The 13,697-nt window shown below is 33.0% G+C and overlaps 1 protein-coding gene across 2 annotated transcripts in view; it reads right to left on the bottom strand.

Annotated features, from left to right (window-relative positions):
* RFX3 (regulatory factor X3) overlaps window positions 1–13,697 on the bottom strand; it is a 329,303-nt gene that overhangs the window by 183,094 nt on the left and 132,512 nt on the right. For both annotated transcript variants that reach the window (XM_081282601.1, XM_081282602.1), the window contains exon 2: window positions 11,490–11,614. In XM_081282601.1, coding sequence (XP_081138727.1) covers window positions 11,490–11,606 — 117 coding nt within the window. In that variant the 5' untranslated portion in view covers window positions 11,607–11,614. The remainder of the gene's footprint in view (window positions 1–11,489; window positions 11,615–13,697) is intronic.

The following is a 13,697-nucleotide window of genomic DNA, read 5'->3' as shown; positions in this document are numbered from 1 at the left end:
ACATTATCTAGAAATCATTTTATGATTTCAATCTACAGATATTATAGATGGATTTTTGAAAAAAATTAATACTAGTCTGACTTATCATTTTTTCTCTTAATCAAGAGATAACAAAGTTAACCTGAGAATCACAAATGGAACAGTGCCTCTTTGAACCTGAGTATATTAAAAAGCATTTTTATTTAAGAATCACCTCCCTTTTTATGTCCAAAGTACTTTCTTATGTGTAATATTTTCTTATTTAATCTCTCTTCTTTAATTCTAAATTTTTTTAAAAGGTGAAATTGTTAAACACATGAAAACAGATATAATAATATCCAAAACTATCAGTACTTAATAAGCCAGAAGTAAAAATAACAAAGGGAGACAGACAAAAAAGTCATAAAAAAAATCATGGCTTTAGTTAGCTATGTAGATTTACAAAAAGGAGCTTGAACAACTTGAGAACCACAAATATCATTATTATAATTATTTTATAATTATTTTGTCTATTTTCCTTAACAATAATTTAGCTTTCATTTTCTAGCAATAAGATCTTTAAAGTCATACTTAGTTGTACTACCAGTTCTTTACATACTTCTGTTTTTGAGGTACACTTTTTAAATTACCATTTAAAGTCATGTCTTTCAGACATAAATAATAATCTTTAAGGCAATGTTTAAAAAGGCTATAAAACAGTGAAAAGTTATATCTTTGTATTTAATTGAAAAATTTGCATTCTTAACTGTCCACCACTCAACAATTAATATGTTGCTGAAAAAAGGAATATAGGTAAGTTAAACTGTTTTATGGTTTAGTAAACTGATCTGATGAACATGGTTTTTCCTGAGGTAGAAATTATTGCCTGGACTTTGTATGACCAGGATGTATATTATTACTAATTAAAATAACAATTGAAGTAACAAATTAGCTAATTATTTTTTATTATTTTTACTACTAGGAATTAAACTCAGAGGAACTTTAGCACTGAGCTCCATTCCCAGCCCTGTTATTATTTTTTATTTTTTGAGACAGGTTCTCACTCAGTTGCTTAGGGCCTCACTAAGTTGCTTAAGCTGGCCTTGAACTTGTGATCCTCCTGCCTCAGCCTCCTGAGTCTCTGGGATTACAGATGTGCACCTCCATGTCCAGCTTAATTATTATTTTTGAGTTTGGGGTCTGATTTCCAATTTTCAATACTTTTGTCTATTTTCCTTGAGAATAATTTAGCTTTCATTTTCTAGCAATAAGATCTTTAAAGTCGTACTTAGTTGTACTACCAGTTCTTTACACACTTCTATTTTTAAGATAATCCTTAAATTCTGTAATGATCATTTTCTATATATGCTATTCTTTTCTTTTTTTAAATATTTTTTTTAGATGTAGTTGGACACAATACCTTTATTTATTTATTTTTGTGTGGTACTGAGGATTGAACCCAGGGCCTCACACATGTTAGGCAAGCACTCTACCACTGAGCCACAGCCCCAGCCTTGTTTATTTTCTTAATGGTAATATCAAGATAGAAAAGTTGACAGGGAATATAGAGAAAATTGAGCACAAACCTCAAAATTGAGTTTACATTTTCATCTTTCCGTTTTATAGAAATGATTCACCGAGGTGATATAAAAGTAACTTAAATTTGAATTTTTTTTTTGAGAAAACTCTTGTCACTTAGAATAAGGCAAATTTTCTGATTTATGTATATATAAAGATAAAGCAATCAAGCAGTCAAAGCCAAATACTATTATCCAAATAAAATTATTTCAATTCCTTGAGCCCCAGTTGCCTTACTGGTAAAATTGAGATAATAACACCTACCTTGAGGGTTGTTTTAGGCTTTAGAAACAATAAACCAAACATGAAGTACAGAATGGCACAAAATAGGTGCATAGTAGATGGCAGCCACTGTAACTGTAATTCTTTGTTTCATCTGGACTTCTTACAAAAGTAGACGGGGTAAAGTTCAAAATGATAGCTATTGAAGAAAACTTAGATTTCATAATGCAGGCTGAAATATGATTCATAAGTTCAAGATACAAGATTCCTAATATAACTTCCTACCATATCTCTCACCATCAATCTTTCCTCCATCCATGTCCTGTTTCAGCTCCAAAAACCCACAAGGTTGTCTTTTGCACCAAGTTTTCCAACACTCACTTCCCTCAAAAAACACCTGCTTTTATTCTTTACCTCTATACCTCAAATTTAGCTTAAAGTCACTCCCTCTGGGAAATCTTCCTTGGATAGCCACATACTATAAAAAACTATTTTTATTTGGACCTTAAGTTTCTCTTTGAGACACACATAGCAAACAAACTCAGCTCTATGTTGAGCTCTATTAGACAGAGAGTACATTTCAATATAGATAAAGAATTTCTATTATTTGCTTTGGCAAAAGGATAGATACTATGGCTTGAGGGGGTCCCTACCAATATACATGATGAGGCTTGGTTCCCATAATAATAGTGTTGAGAGGTGTTGGGGCTTTATGAGGAAATAATGCTTTTTTTTTCAGGAGTATGCAAAGTTGGATTGGTAACTGAATTGGTAGCTATGAGAATGGATTGTCAAAAAACACAACTGACCATCCTCTTGCTGCCTCTCACATGAGCTCTTCTGCATGCACCTGCTCACCACTCTTACACACACTCCATGCCATCTGCCCTGAGGCCCTTACCAGAAGCTGAACCGACATCCATGCGTAGCACTTCGACTTGCAGAACTTTGACCTAAATCAACCTCTTTATACAGTACTCAGTCTCAGGTATTTTGTTATAGCAAGACAAACCTGACTACAACAAGTTTTAAGTATTCTGTTTAAACATGTTCTAAATTATTCAAATTATATTTAAACAGAGTGTCAGTTATCCAGAAGGTTTCTACTATTTACTCATGTAAAAAGATGTTTAGGATATATTGAACTTTTCAAGAAAAAAATGAAAAGAGTAACAATGTTGAAACTGATATATTAATAGGCAAATTAGATATTAACAGGAAACCAATTATATCACTCTAAGAATAAACTATAAAGGCAATTAAAATAAGTCTATACAAAATCTTACAATGTAATTGATTTGTTGAAGAAGAAATTAAACTCTAGGAGGTTCTTTGGCATAGTTCAAGCCCCTTCTAACTAGAAACTCATTAGGCTGGCTACTAATATTTTATTTTCACCTAAAGTCTTATATCCTACCAGAAAACCACATTTGATTCAAAATTATTATATTTCATGAGCTGAATAAAATATTGGAGGTATTCCTGATTGCTTGATTTGAATGTGTCCCCTAAAGTTTATGTGTTGGAAACTTAATTCCCAATGCCACAGTGTTGAGACCTTTAAGAGGTGATTAGATCATGAGGGCTCTGACTGCATGAATGGATTAATGACTTTGTCATGGAAGTGGGTTCATTATTTCAAGACCATATCTTTTCTCACGAGAGCGGCCTCAAGGACTTGAACATCCATAGATTTTATCCTTAGAGGGTCCTCTACAGATACTGAGGGATGATTATAATAGTAAATATATATTGATTAATATGTATCATATCCAGGTACTATCCTAAATTATTTTGTAAATTATAATATTTACTATTTAAGTTAACAAGAGACAGATATTATTATCACTATTGAATAGTTATGGAAAGTATGTCTCAAAATGGTTAGTATTTGTCCAGAGTTATAACTAGAAAGGGTTAGAGTAACAATTTGAATTCATACCTTTCAACCAAACCATAAAGCCTACTCTCTTTAACTCCACCAAATCTATTCTCCTCAATGAAGTGCCCTCAAATACAGGAGAAGTTCAAAAGCTAGAAAGAGCATGGGGGCTGGCAGGAGGTGGGGGGGGGGGGGACAATCAACAGTATCAAGTTACAAAGATTCTAAAGAATATTGGGTTTAGCTTGCCTAAAGTATGCAATATCAACAGTTACATGGGTAGCATCCAAATTTCATAGGATTAAGAACCGGCCAAACAAAAGGGAAATATAGCAGAGCAGTACAGATGACAATAAGGAAATACCTAAAGAAATCAGTCAACTGGACAGGGAAGAGAATTACAATTCTAATGAGGGGACACATGTGAAGATACCAGAAACAGGTTATCTGACTCCACCTTCCAGAAGAGATTCTTGTGCAACATTATTCAACACCCCTCAATTCCTTGGTCTCCTCCCTCCATCCAGCAATAGTTTGCCTTATTTCCTTTGAACTATTCCATGTTTTTCTCTGCCAGATATGGACTGCTCCAGTTTGTTTTTCTTGCAAACTACAACTTTTCGTTCAGCACACAACTTAAGGGTCATAACTTTCAAAGACCTCACTCTCAAGGACAGTCTCCATCTTATTCCTGAGGCACGTTATACACAATTCCACAACCACAGGAAAAAGCTAATTTCCTATGACAAGGAACCATGTCAAATTACCTTTGAAATCTCATCATTTAATGTAGTGCCTGGCTCATTCCTCTTAAAATGTGGTACTAGGAACTAATCACAATAAACTATCTACACATAAGAAATGTATATTTTCTTAACAGAAAATCAAAGAATACTATTACTCAACTGTTTAAATAATTGAGCTCTTATTTTTACAAATATTCAGTAGAAATGTTCAACTAACGGGCCTTCATATTGGATTGGACTAGCAAGATTTACTTCAATTTTAAACTGGTACCATCCTTTGAAATATCTTAATGTTTTATGGAATATAAAAATTATCAGTTTTGGCTAAAAACTAAATATTCTCTTGAATGGCTGAAATCACTGTAATTTTTTAAAATGACATTCAACTGAAATTCATTTCAAATATAATTCCACCTTTAGAATGTCTGCTAGAATCTTAATTATGAGAATATTGACCTCTCAGGGAACAAAGCCAATGAAAATCCAATCCCAAAGTAAAAAAAAAAAAAAAAAAGGAAGAAGGAGAAGGAGAAGAAGAAGAAAAAGAAGAAGAAGAAGAAGAAGAGAAAAATATCTTTGCTTCAGTTGATTATCTGGAACAATGGTCTCAAATGAAGAGAATTCTATTCATGCCCACCAAAGCTAGGACTGGAAGAAAGCAAACCCCTTGACCCTGAGCAGAAAGGAAAGACAAAGACAAGAATGATGGGGTGCAGAACCTCAGGCTTAGCTCCCCAAACTAGAAGGGGGGCCCGTTTAATACACCATTGATCAAAACTGATCTAAAAGAAAACTCTGTTATGGAAAATTAACATATCATAGCAATCATATTTTTTCATTTAAATCATTGTTGATTGCTTTGACCAAATAAATTTCTCATTGATATATTGCTAATTATCATGGTTTATTTTTGATTAAATACTACTAGAAATATGCCAAACAAAAGAGAATGAAATTCACTTGGGATTGAAACTGTGGTCTAAGGAATGTGAGGATCTGAAAAGGATTCAATTTTTTTATGTATATATGACAGCAGAATGCATTATAATTCTTATTACACATATAGAGTACCATATCATATCTCTGATTGTATACAAAGTATATTCATACCAATTTGTGTCTTCATACATGTAGTTTGGATAATAATGATCATTACGTTCCACCATCATTTCTATCCCCATGCCCCCTCCCTTCCTATGGAGATTTCTTAGAAAATTGGGAATAGAATCATCATTTGACCCAGCTATCCCTCTCCTCAGTCTATATACCAAAGGACTTAAAAATAGCTTACTACAGGGACATAGCCACATCATTATCAATATTTATAGCAGGTCAGTTCACAATAGCTAAACTGTGTAGCCAACCTAGGTGCCCTTCAACAGATGAATAGATAAAAAAAATGTGGCATATATACATAACGGAATATTACTCAGCAATAAAAGAGAATAAAATCATGGCATTTGCAGGTAAATGGATGGAGTTAGAGAAGATAATGCTAAGTTAGCCAATCCCCAAAAACCAAATGCTGAATGTTTTCTTTGATATAAGGAGGTTGATTCATAGTGGGATAGGGAAAGGGGGAATGGGAGGACAGAAAGATTCATTTTAAACCTGAATTTCTTGAATATATTTCTTGAAGGTTAGGATAATTTTACAGATAATCATAATAAATAATTGTTTTGGAGTTTCACTAACACTTTCTCTTCTTCTATAATCTGACAACTCTGGTTGAATCTGTTCCTCAAGGAAAATGTTATTATCTTTTGACTACAGGCATAATACACTGACTCCTCAGGATATACCATAACTTATATGGCAATGCTAAATATTTGGCTGATAGTAACTCAAAAGAAACAATATAGCTACATTGCTGTCTGTTCATTCTGATATCTCAAATTATAAACAAAGATTCCCAGTCAACATAGCTTTTTTAAATAAAAATGGTATTTCCTGAATATAATCACATATAATATAATCACATAATAATGTAATTTTAATCACATATAATGTTTGAATGTCCCAGTTACATAATAAAGACTCATAAGATACAATCTCTCTGAGTCCCTGCCTTAAAAAGGTAAATTAGAGTGTCTCATAATAAAAGAACTTTAGTAAAGTCAAAAGTATCTTTGAAAAAAAAATTCTTTGAACTCAATAGAGGTCCCTTAATCCCCAGACACCATTGTACCTGGGATGTTATGTTTAAAAGTTATAGAGACAACACACTTTCTCATTTGGGAGTAAAAGATTTGTGCCCTCCTCCAAGGAAAATGTAATACAGTGAGAGTAGAGTGAACTATAGCTGCAAAGACAGTTAAAGCTGGGAAACAAAGGGAGAAAAAAATTCAGGAGTTATATAGTTCAAGATGGTTTAGGAAATGTCCTCAGTGTCCACAGTATTCCTGGAGTATGCTGGAGCCCAAGATTAAAACAAGAAATGAAATTCTAACTTCTATCAAGGTTCTACCTTGAAAAGAACCTAATTTGGCTGGCTATGGAATAGAAAGAAGACATTTCCTTTTCCCTTCTCCTGGATTTTTAATTTAGTAATAGTGCAAGCAGGATCTCCCAGACTTAGGCATAAAATAACCCTAAAGAATAATCCACATGAAACTCTTAAACAAGTCAATCAAGACAGATGGAAAGGGAGGGGTAGCAGTCCATTTTTAGTCATATCCTACAGAAACACCTTAGTCCAAAAAAGTATTTTTAAAAAGATAATAGGAATACATTTTGGTTTCTAATCAAGATATTGAACTTGAACATTTTTATGGATTTTATTGGATTGGAGAACAATGCCTATATTTAGGAGCTAAGATTATAATATTTCCTAAAACAATGAAAATTTACATAAGAAATTGCTGTAATTTTATATAAAAAGACCATATCATTCTTTCCTCAGAATTCTCTATTCCTGAACAATATTTTACAAAGAAAGATAACAAATTCACATGTGAGGTCACATAAATGAAATTTCATAGAAATAATTTGAGAATCAAACCTTATTTTAACACACAGTGAAATTAGAGCCTTTAGAGCTTTGAAGAAACAGAAGTGTATAATAGTAGGATTTTGAAATCGCCTGTTTTCCCCAAATTCCAAAATATATATAATTATGTGGGCATGAGTCACACACACGCATGTGCGCGTCTGTGCATGCATGCACATGCACACACACACACACACACACATACACACACACCACCAACCACACACATTAGCTGTAGGCTTTCTCTTTAATGGTCAAAGCAAGGCTACTGAAAAGTTGAATCAACAGAATTAACTACTCTTGACATTAACACCATGATTTCAGTATCTATCAGGAGTCACTAACAAAAAGCTAGAAGCTTTAAAAGGCATTTCTAATACAATTTTCAAATTCCACATAACATGAACACATTAACAATTCAAACATTATAGACACGTTAAAAGCAATAAGAAATTACTATAGTACCATTATAATCAGTTATAGACTTATATCCACAGGGACACTGTTAGAATGCATCAGGGAACTTCAAACATGACACATTCTTATTGGAAAGAAAAAAAGATTACAAAGGAGAAAAAAAATCCTTCCAATCACCCTACAAGGAGGACATAACAAGCATCTCCAGGCAAATGTAACACTAACTGACTATGTGAAATAAAACACTATGTTGACAAAAAGAAAATGAGAATTCTCACCTTCTTCACTTGGTGTAAGGTAATGTAAGGTATCACCTGCCTCAGATATCCCAGAGGAAAGAGCTAACTTGAGGAACTAAAAAATATGCCTGCTGGCAGGGAGCCATATGGCATAGTACAGTGTTTTTCAAAGAATGGTCCAGGTAACACTGAATTTCTACTTCTGTCAGCAATCTACTTTTGTTTTTTTTTTATTTTTCACATATTTAATATAAAAAGTAATTCTATTTAAGAAACAATCATATCATCCCCACCAATCCTATATAGTAAGGTGACTGGCCTTCCCAAAACTTAGGGAAATGTTTGGAGGTCTACTTTGATTTATCTCTGCACTGAGAAAGACCAAACACCTGTGACACCATATGAAAACAGAAGGAGTAAATTAATCAGTGCAATAAATAACAAACTCTCTTTCCTCACTCAGATCCCAGATGCCAAGTTTTCACCCACCCAGCAGGAAGTTGAACAAATCTTCTTTAAAAATAGGGCAAGCCAAAGAAGAAAAACAAAGACATGAACATCAGAAATCTCCTAACTAGAAAGCCCAGTCATATGGCCCCATTTTGAAGTCAACCAAACCCATTCATGCATTCAAATCAGTTTATTATATGAACATTTTAAAATATGGATAAGCACTAAAGGTTATCAGACACCTAAGAAAAGCTTTAAACATGAAAAACAGAGACAAAATAAAAGAGAACAAAATACCTTGAAAAAAACAGACTACATAAGAAGAGTTCAAAAACATTTTAAAAAATCAATATATTTGGAGAGAAAAAAACCCAGGAAATAAAACGTGATGTTATAAGTAGGAATATAGGGTAATATTTTTTAAATACTTGAAAATAAAAGTATTTTATTATACACTCCTACTTCAGGGCATGACATCATGAAATTTCAAAAAATTGGTATTTAAATATTGTGTAAACTTGGAAAAAAAATCACCTGAGCCCCATACAAAGATCAGAAATCAGAATGGTGTTTTGTTTTTGCATAGCAATCTTGCAAATACAAGAAATGTAATCACTAAATCCAGGGAAAGTAAATGAGTTGGGCAAGAAGAAAAGGCCATCACTGCTAACTTTATGCTAGATTTGAACTGTATTTAAATATCAGAGTATTAAAAGTAATAAATGCTGATCTACCAAAATTAAAATGTAACTATTAAGTTGAGACACATGAAATTCTTGTTTTGGGGACTGGGGTTGTAGCTCAGTGGTAGGGTGCTTGCCTAGCACATGTGTGTGAGGTACTAAGTTCAGCACAACATAAAAATACATGAATAAAATAAAGGAACTGTGCCCATCCACAACTGAAAATATATTTAAAAGAAAACAAAAAGAAATTCTTGTTTTTGTATATTAGGGAATGGAAGAGTGTGTGTGTGTGAGTGTGTGTGTGTGTGTGTGTGTGTGTGTGTCAAAAAAGAAATGCATGGGGGTTTGGGATTGTGGCTCAGTGGTAGAGCACTTGCTTAGCATGTGTGAGGCACTGAGTTCAATCCTCAGCACCACATAAAAAAATAAATAAAATAAATGTATTGGGTCCATCTACAACTAAAAAAATTTTTTTTAAATAAAGAAAAGAGCATGCTAAGAAAATTCTTAAAACTAAAAATTCAAGAAGCAGCCAGGGAAATAGCTCAGTGAGGGCTTTTGCCTAGCATGTGTTAGGCCTTGGGTTCAATTCACAGTACAACAATCAATATTTTTTTAAAAAAATCAGGAAACAGTAAAATAAGTATTGTTACTTTTAAATACATGGAAATAAATATCAATATACTAGGCTAAAGATGTAAATAAAAAGGAATGGTTTAGGGGAAAAGGAAAAATTCTGTTTTTTCTAAAAAAGATAGTAAATCTGCTCAATTATTTGACTTTTTTATACTACTATATATATTATGTAAGACCTATAGTAAACACTAGATGATATATACATTAAATTAGAAAAGAAGAAGAAGAGGAAGAAGAATGGAGGAGAAGAAAAGACAAGGTTCAGTCAGGGCAGAGAGTCAGATATATACCACAGGTATTTTAATGTTTCAGGGGGGTACTTTCTGGATATAAGAAAACTTTCTCTGTCATATTCTTGTTAGAGACAGGCATTCTCCAACAGTGCTCTTCCACAAATGAGATAACAACAAAACCAGAGTGAGTTTACTTTTTCAAACTGGTAACAACATTAATAATTCCAGAGGCTTTTAAAACTTTATAGAGACTCATTTTTAATGATTAAAAATTTTTAAAGAAGCTAAGAAATATAAGATACGAACGAATAGAGTGAAACATAAAAATGTTTCTGTAAAACAAAACTACATATAGTCTAACCTAAGAAACTTGGAACAGGAAGGATAGGAAGGATATATGTGTATATATGGTAGCAATAAGAAAAGAATGTACTAAGATTAAAACTACACAGTTCTAAAAATTGGTTATTTCAGATATTTCACCCTAAAACTCGAAGACTTGTTTTTGGTAGTGCTGGGGATTGAACCCAGACTTCTCTAGCCTTAGCCCTCCCTACCCCACACCCAATCCAACTCTGTATCTTGAAAAGAATATAACCTTGAATCCTTCTGCATATCATTTATGAAATGATACCACTCTCCCTATACTTATTTATAATTGTAGGAATAATATTTATTGAAGATTCTCCTACACACTAAGAATTTACAGGCAAATCTCAAGTATCAAGATAATGACATGTGACATACAATCTTTCTTATGTTCTCATCAGTCTTTGGAAGAAATGATAGGCCAACAGGTTTATAATCCAAATGCAGAACTATTAATTGACATGAACAGCATTTATTTTGTCAGTATCTTTCCAAAACAAGCCAAATGCCCTGAGCATGAATAAAACCTGTAGTAAAAATTTGACAATGAATTCTTTTCCAACTTTTTAAAAGGGATGAGTCACTCCAGACCTTTAATATAATTTTATTTTCATTAAACAGTATTTAGCAGCCATCTAATGCCAAGACTTTCTAAACCACTACAAAGGCAAAATCCCTGACTATAAGGTATATGCATGCTTTCCTTTATTAAGTGCTACTGTGAACCAATTAAGTAAGTATTATTCCTGACCTTGCAGTATGAAAGAAATAAGAAGATGTAATAAACAATGGGGAGAGGAGAGGAGAAAACCCTTCTTAGTGGGATTAACTCAGAAGAAAACAACACTCTAGGAAATAAGAGAGGCTCTTTCAGAAGAGGGATTATAATCTGAGTAGTCTTTGTAGCTCTCTCTACATCCTAGCAAAGAAACTAGCAATACCCAGACTATGCCTAAAGACTGAACTATGCCAATCTTAGCACCCAAAGAAGCAAGAAAGTCCAATTAATCTTTGGATTTAGCTATGCTGGATGCTGCACACAATAAAGGTCACAACCTCCAGTCTGAGGACAGCAGCTCCTCACCTGTTGTTGTACTGGTACCTGCTGTACCACTTGCGTAGGCACTGCTGCTTGACTAGCCACAGATGTCTGTAAAGTCACTGTCGAACCTGTGTCCGACCCAGTCTCTGATGTCTGCATGATGGTCTCTGAAATACATGAAAATAGAAGTAAAGTTTAAAATGTTCACCTTGCATGCTGAGCTTCATTTCATTTGTTCTTAATATCCTATTGGGAGACTTACAACTCTCAAAATACCTCCCAAACCAATACACTGCCATGACAACTCATGCATGTTTATAGTCTTTCTGACCTCTTTTTAAATAAATGCAGAAAATTACTAATCCACATTTTCATTGAAAAAAAATCCTCACTACCTCTTAACCTGAGATAATAAACACTGAACATCATTGAAAGCTACCATGCTAGATTTTGTTATAAATTATTTCAATCTCTTTTTTATTTATATATGACAGCAGAATGCATTACAATTCTTATTACACATATAGAGCACAATTTTTCATATTTCTGGTTGTATACAAAGTATATTCACACCATACATCATGTGGTTTGTATAATAATTCCCATCACATTCTACCATCATTTCTAAACCCATGCCCTCTCCCTTCCCCTCCAACCCCTTTGCCCTATCTAGAATTCATCCATTCCTCCCATGTTCCCTCTCCCTATCCCACTATGTATAAACCTCCTTATATCAAAGAAAACATTCAGCATTTGGTTTTTTGGGGATTGGCTAACTTCACTTAGCATTATCTTCTCTACAGTTACCTACAAATGCCATGATTTTATTCTCTTTTATTGCTGAGTAATATTATATATATATATATATATATATATATATATATATATATATATATAAACAGAATATTACTCAGCAATAAAAGAGAATATATATGTATATAACACACACACACAAACACACACACACACACACACACACACATATATATATATGCCACATTTTTAATCCATTCATCTATTGAAGGGCATCTAGGTTGGTTCCACAGATTCAAAATTATTTCGAAATTCTCTTAACCCTCAGAACACAAGACCTAACTGGTTATAAAATGTCATAAACTATACTTTCTAGACACTTTCCTAGGTTATGTATGTAGAATAAGTAATTTCCAAGGTCCTTTCCAACTTACAATTTGGTAATCTAAAAAAAGTTTACATCCAAAATCAAATGATATATACAAAACTAGCCAAAGGATCAAGTTCACTAATTTTCTCAGGCTTCCTAGCCTTGACATGTCACCCTTTTCACTACTTACACATTCAATAAAATAAACACAAATTTCCTTACTACTGAGCAGGGACCAAAATTCTAATATTCTTTCCTGTGGTGGGAGGGACGGTATTTAACTGGTAGCCTAAGAATATTGTATCATAACTTAAATCTATAAAAAGTAGAGTGAGCATTAATTTTACCTAAAAAAAAAATTGTTTTTAAAAAATCTGAGTATTTAGTTCTCTCAAGGAGAAAATTAACCCCTCTCAGTATCTTTTGTCATAGCATGACCTCTTCCAATTCTTTTTCCCCAAACCTTCTATCATCTCATTCAATTTTATAAATAAAACTCTGAGGACATCAAATCTACTTTGCTTATTTTATAAAAGAAGAAACTAACACAGAGAGAAATTAAGAGATTCAGTGGTGATAGAAGATGACTTGTGACTGGGCTTTCACACTTTGAATTTATAATTATTTTCTTTCTAGACTTTGATACTAGCATCTCCATAGGTGATCTGAATTTTTCTTCTTTTGTTAGTCAAAATCTTAAGGCAACACAATAAACCTTAGTACATTCCAAAAGTATAGCAATAATAGTATCACTGTTTAACAAGTGCTAAGGACCCTTCTAAATGCTTTACATATTAACTCATAAACAAAATCTCATATAACAACACAATATAGTTAATATGAGTATAATTTCCATTTACAATCTAGAAACCTCAGGTATATAGAGTACAGGAGAATAGAGGTTACAAAATTGAACAATAGTGATGAAAACTGTGGCTAATACTCCATGTATATGATTTAGCTCACTTTAACCTCCAGGATATGGTTGTTTTGTGGGAAGGCAAATCTGTAAATAATAGATCTATTTTTCCAAAAGAAGCTGAAAAATCCATATTTTTAATATGAAATCTTACAAATTGTGGCTGTTTAAAAATGTGGTAAACACACATAAACACACACACACACAC

Source organism: Spermophilus citellus (assembly GCF_964194105.1).
Source record: "Spermophilus citellus genome assembly, chromosome: 2".
NCBI lineage: Eukaryota > Metazoa > Chordata > Mammalia > Rodentia > Sciuridae > Spermophilus > Spermophilus citellus.
This window is presented reverse-complemented; position numbering and strand designations above follow the sequence as displayed.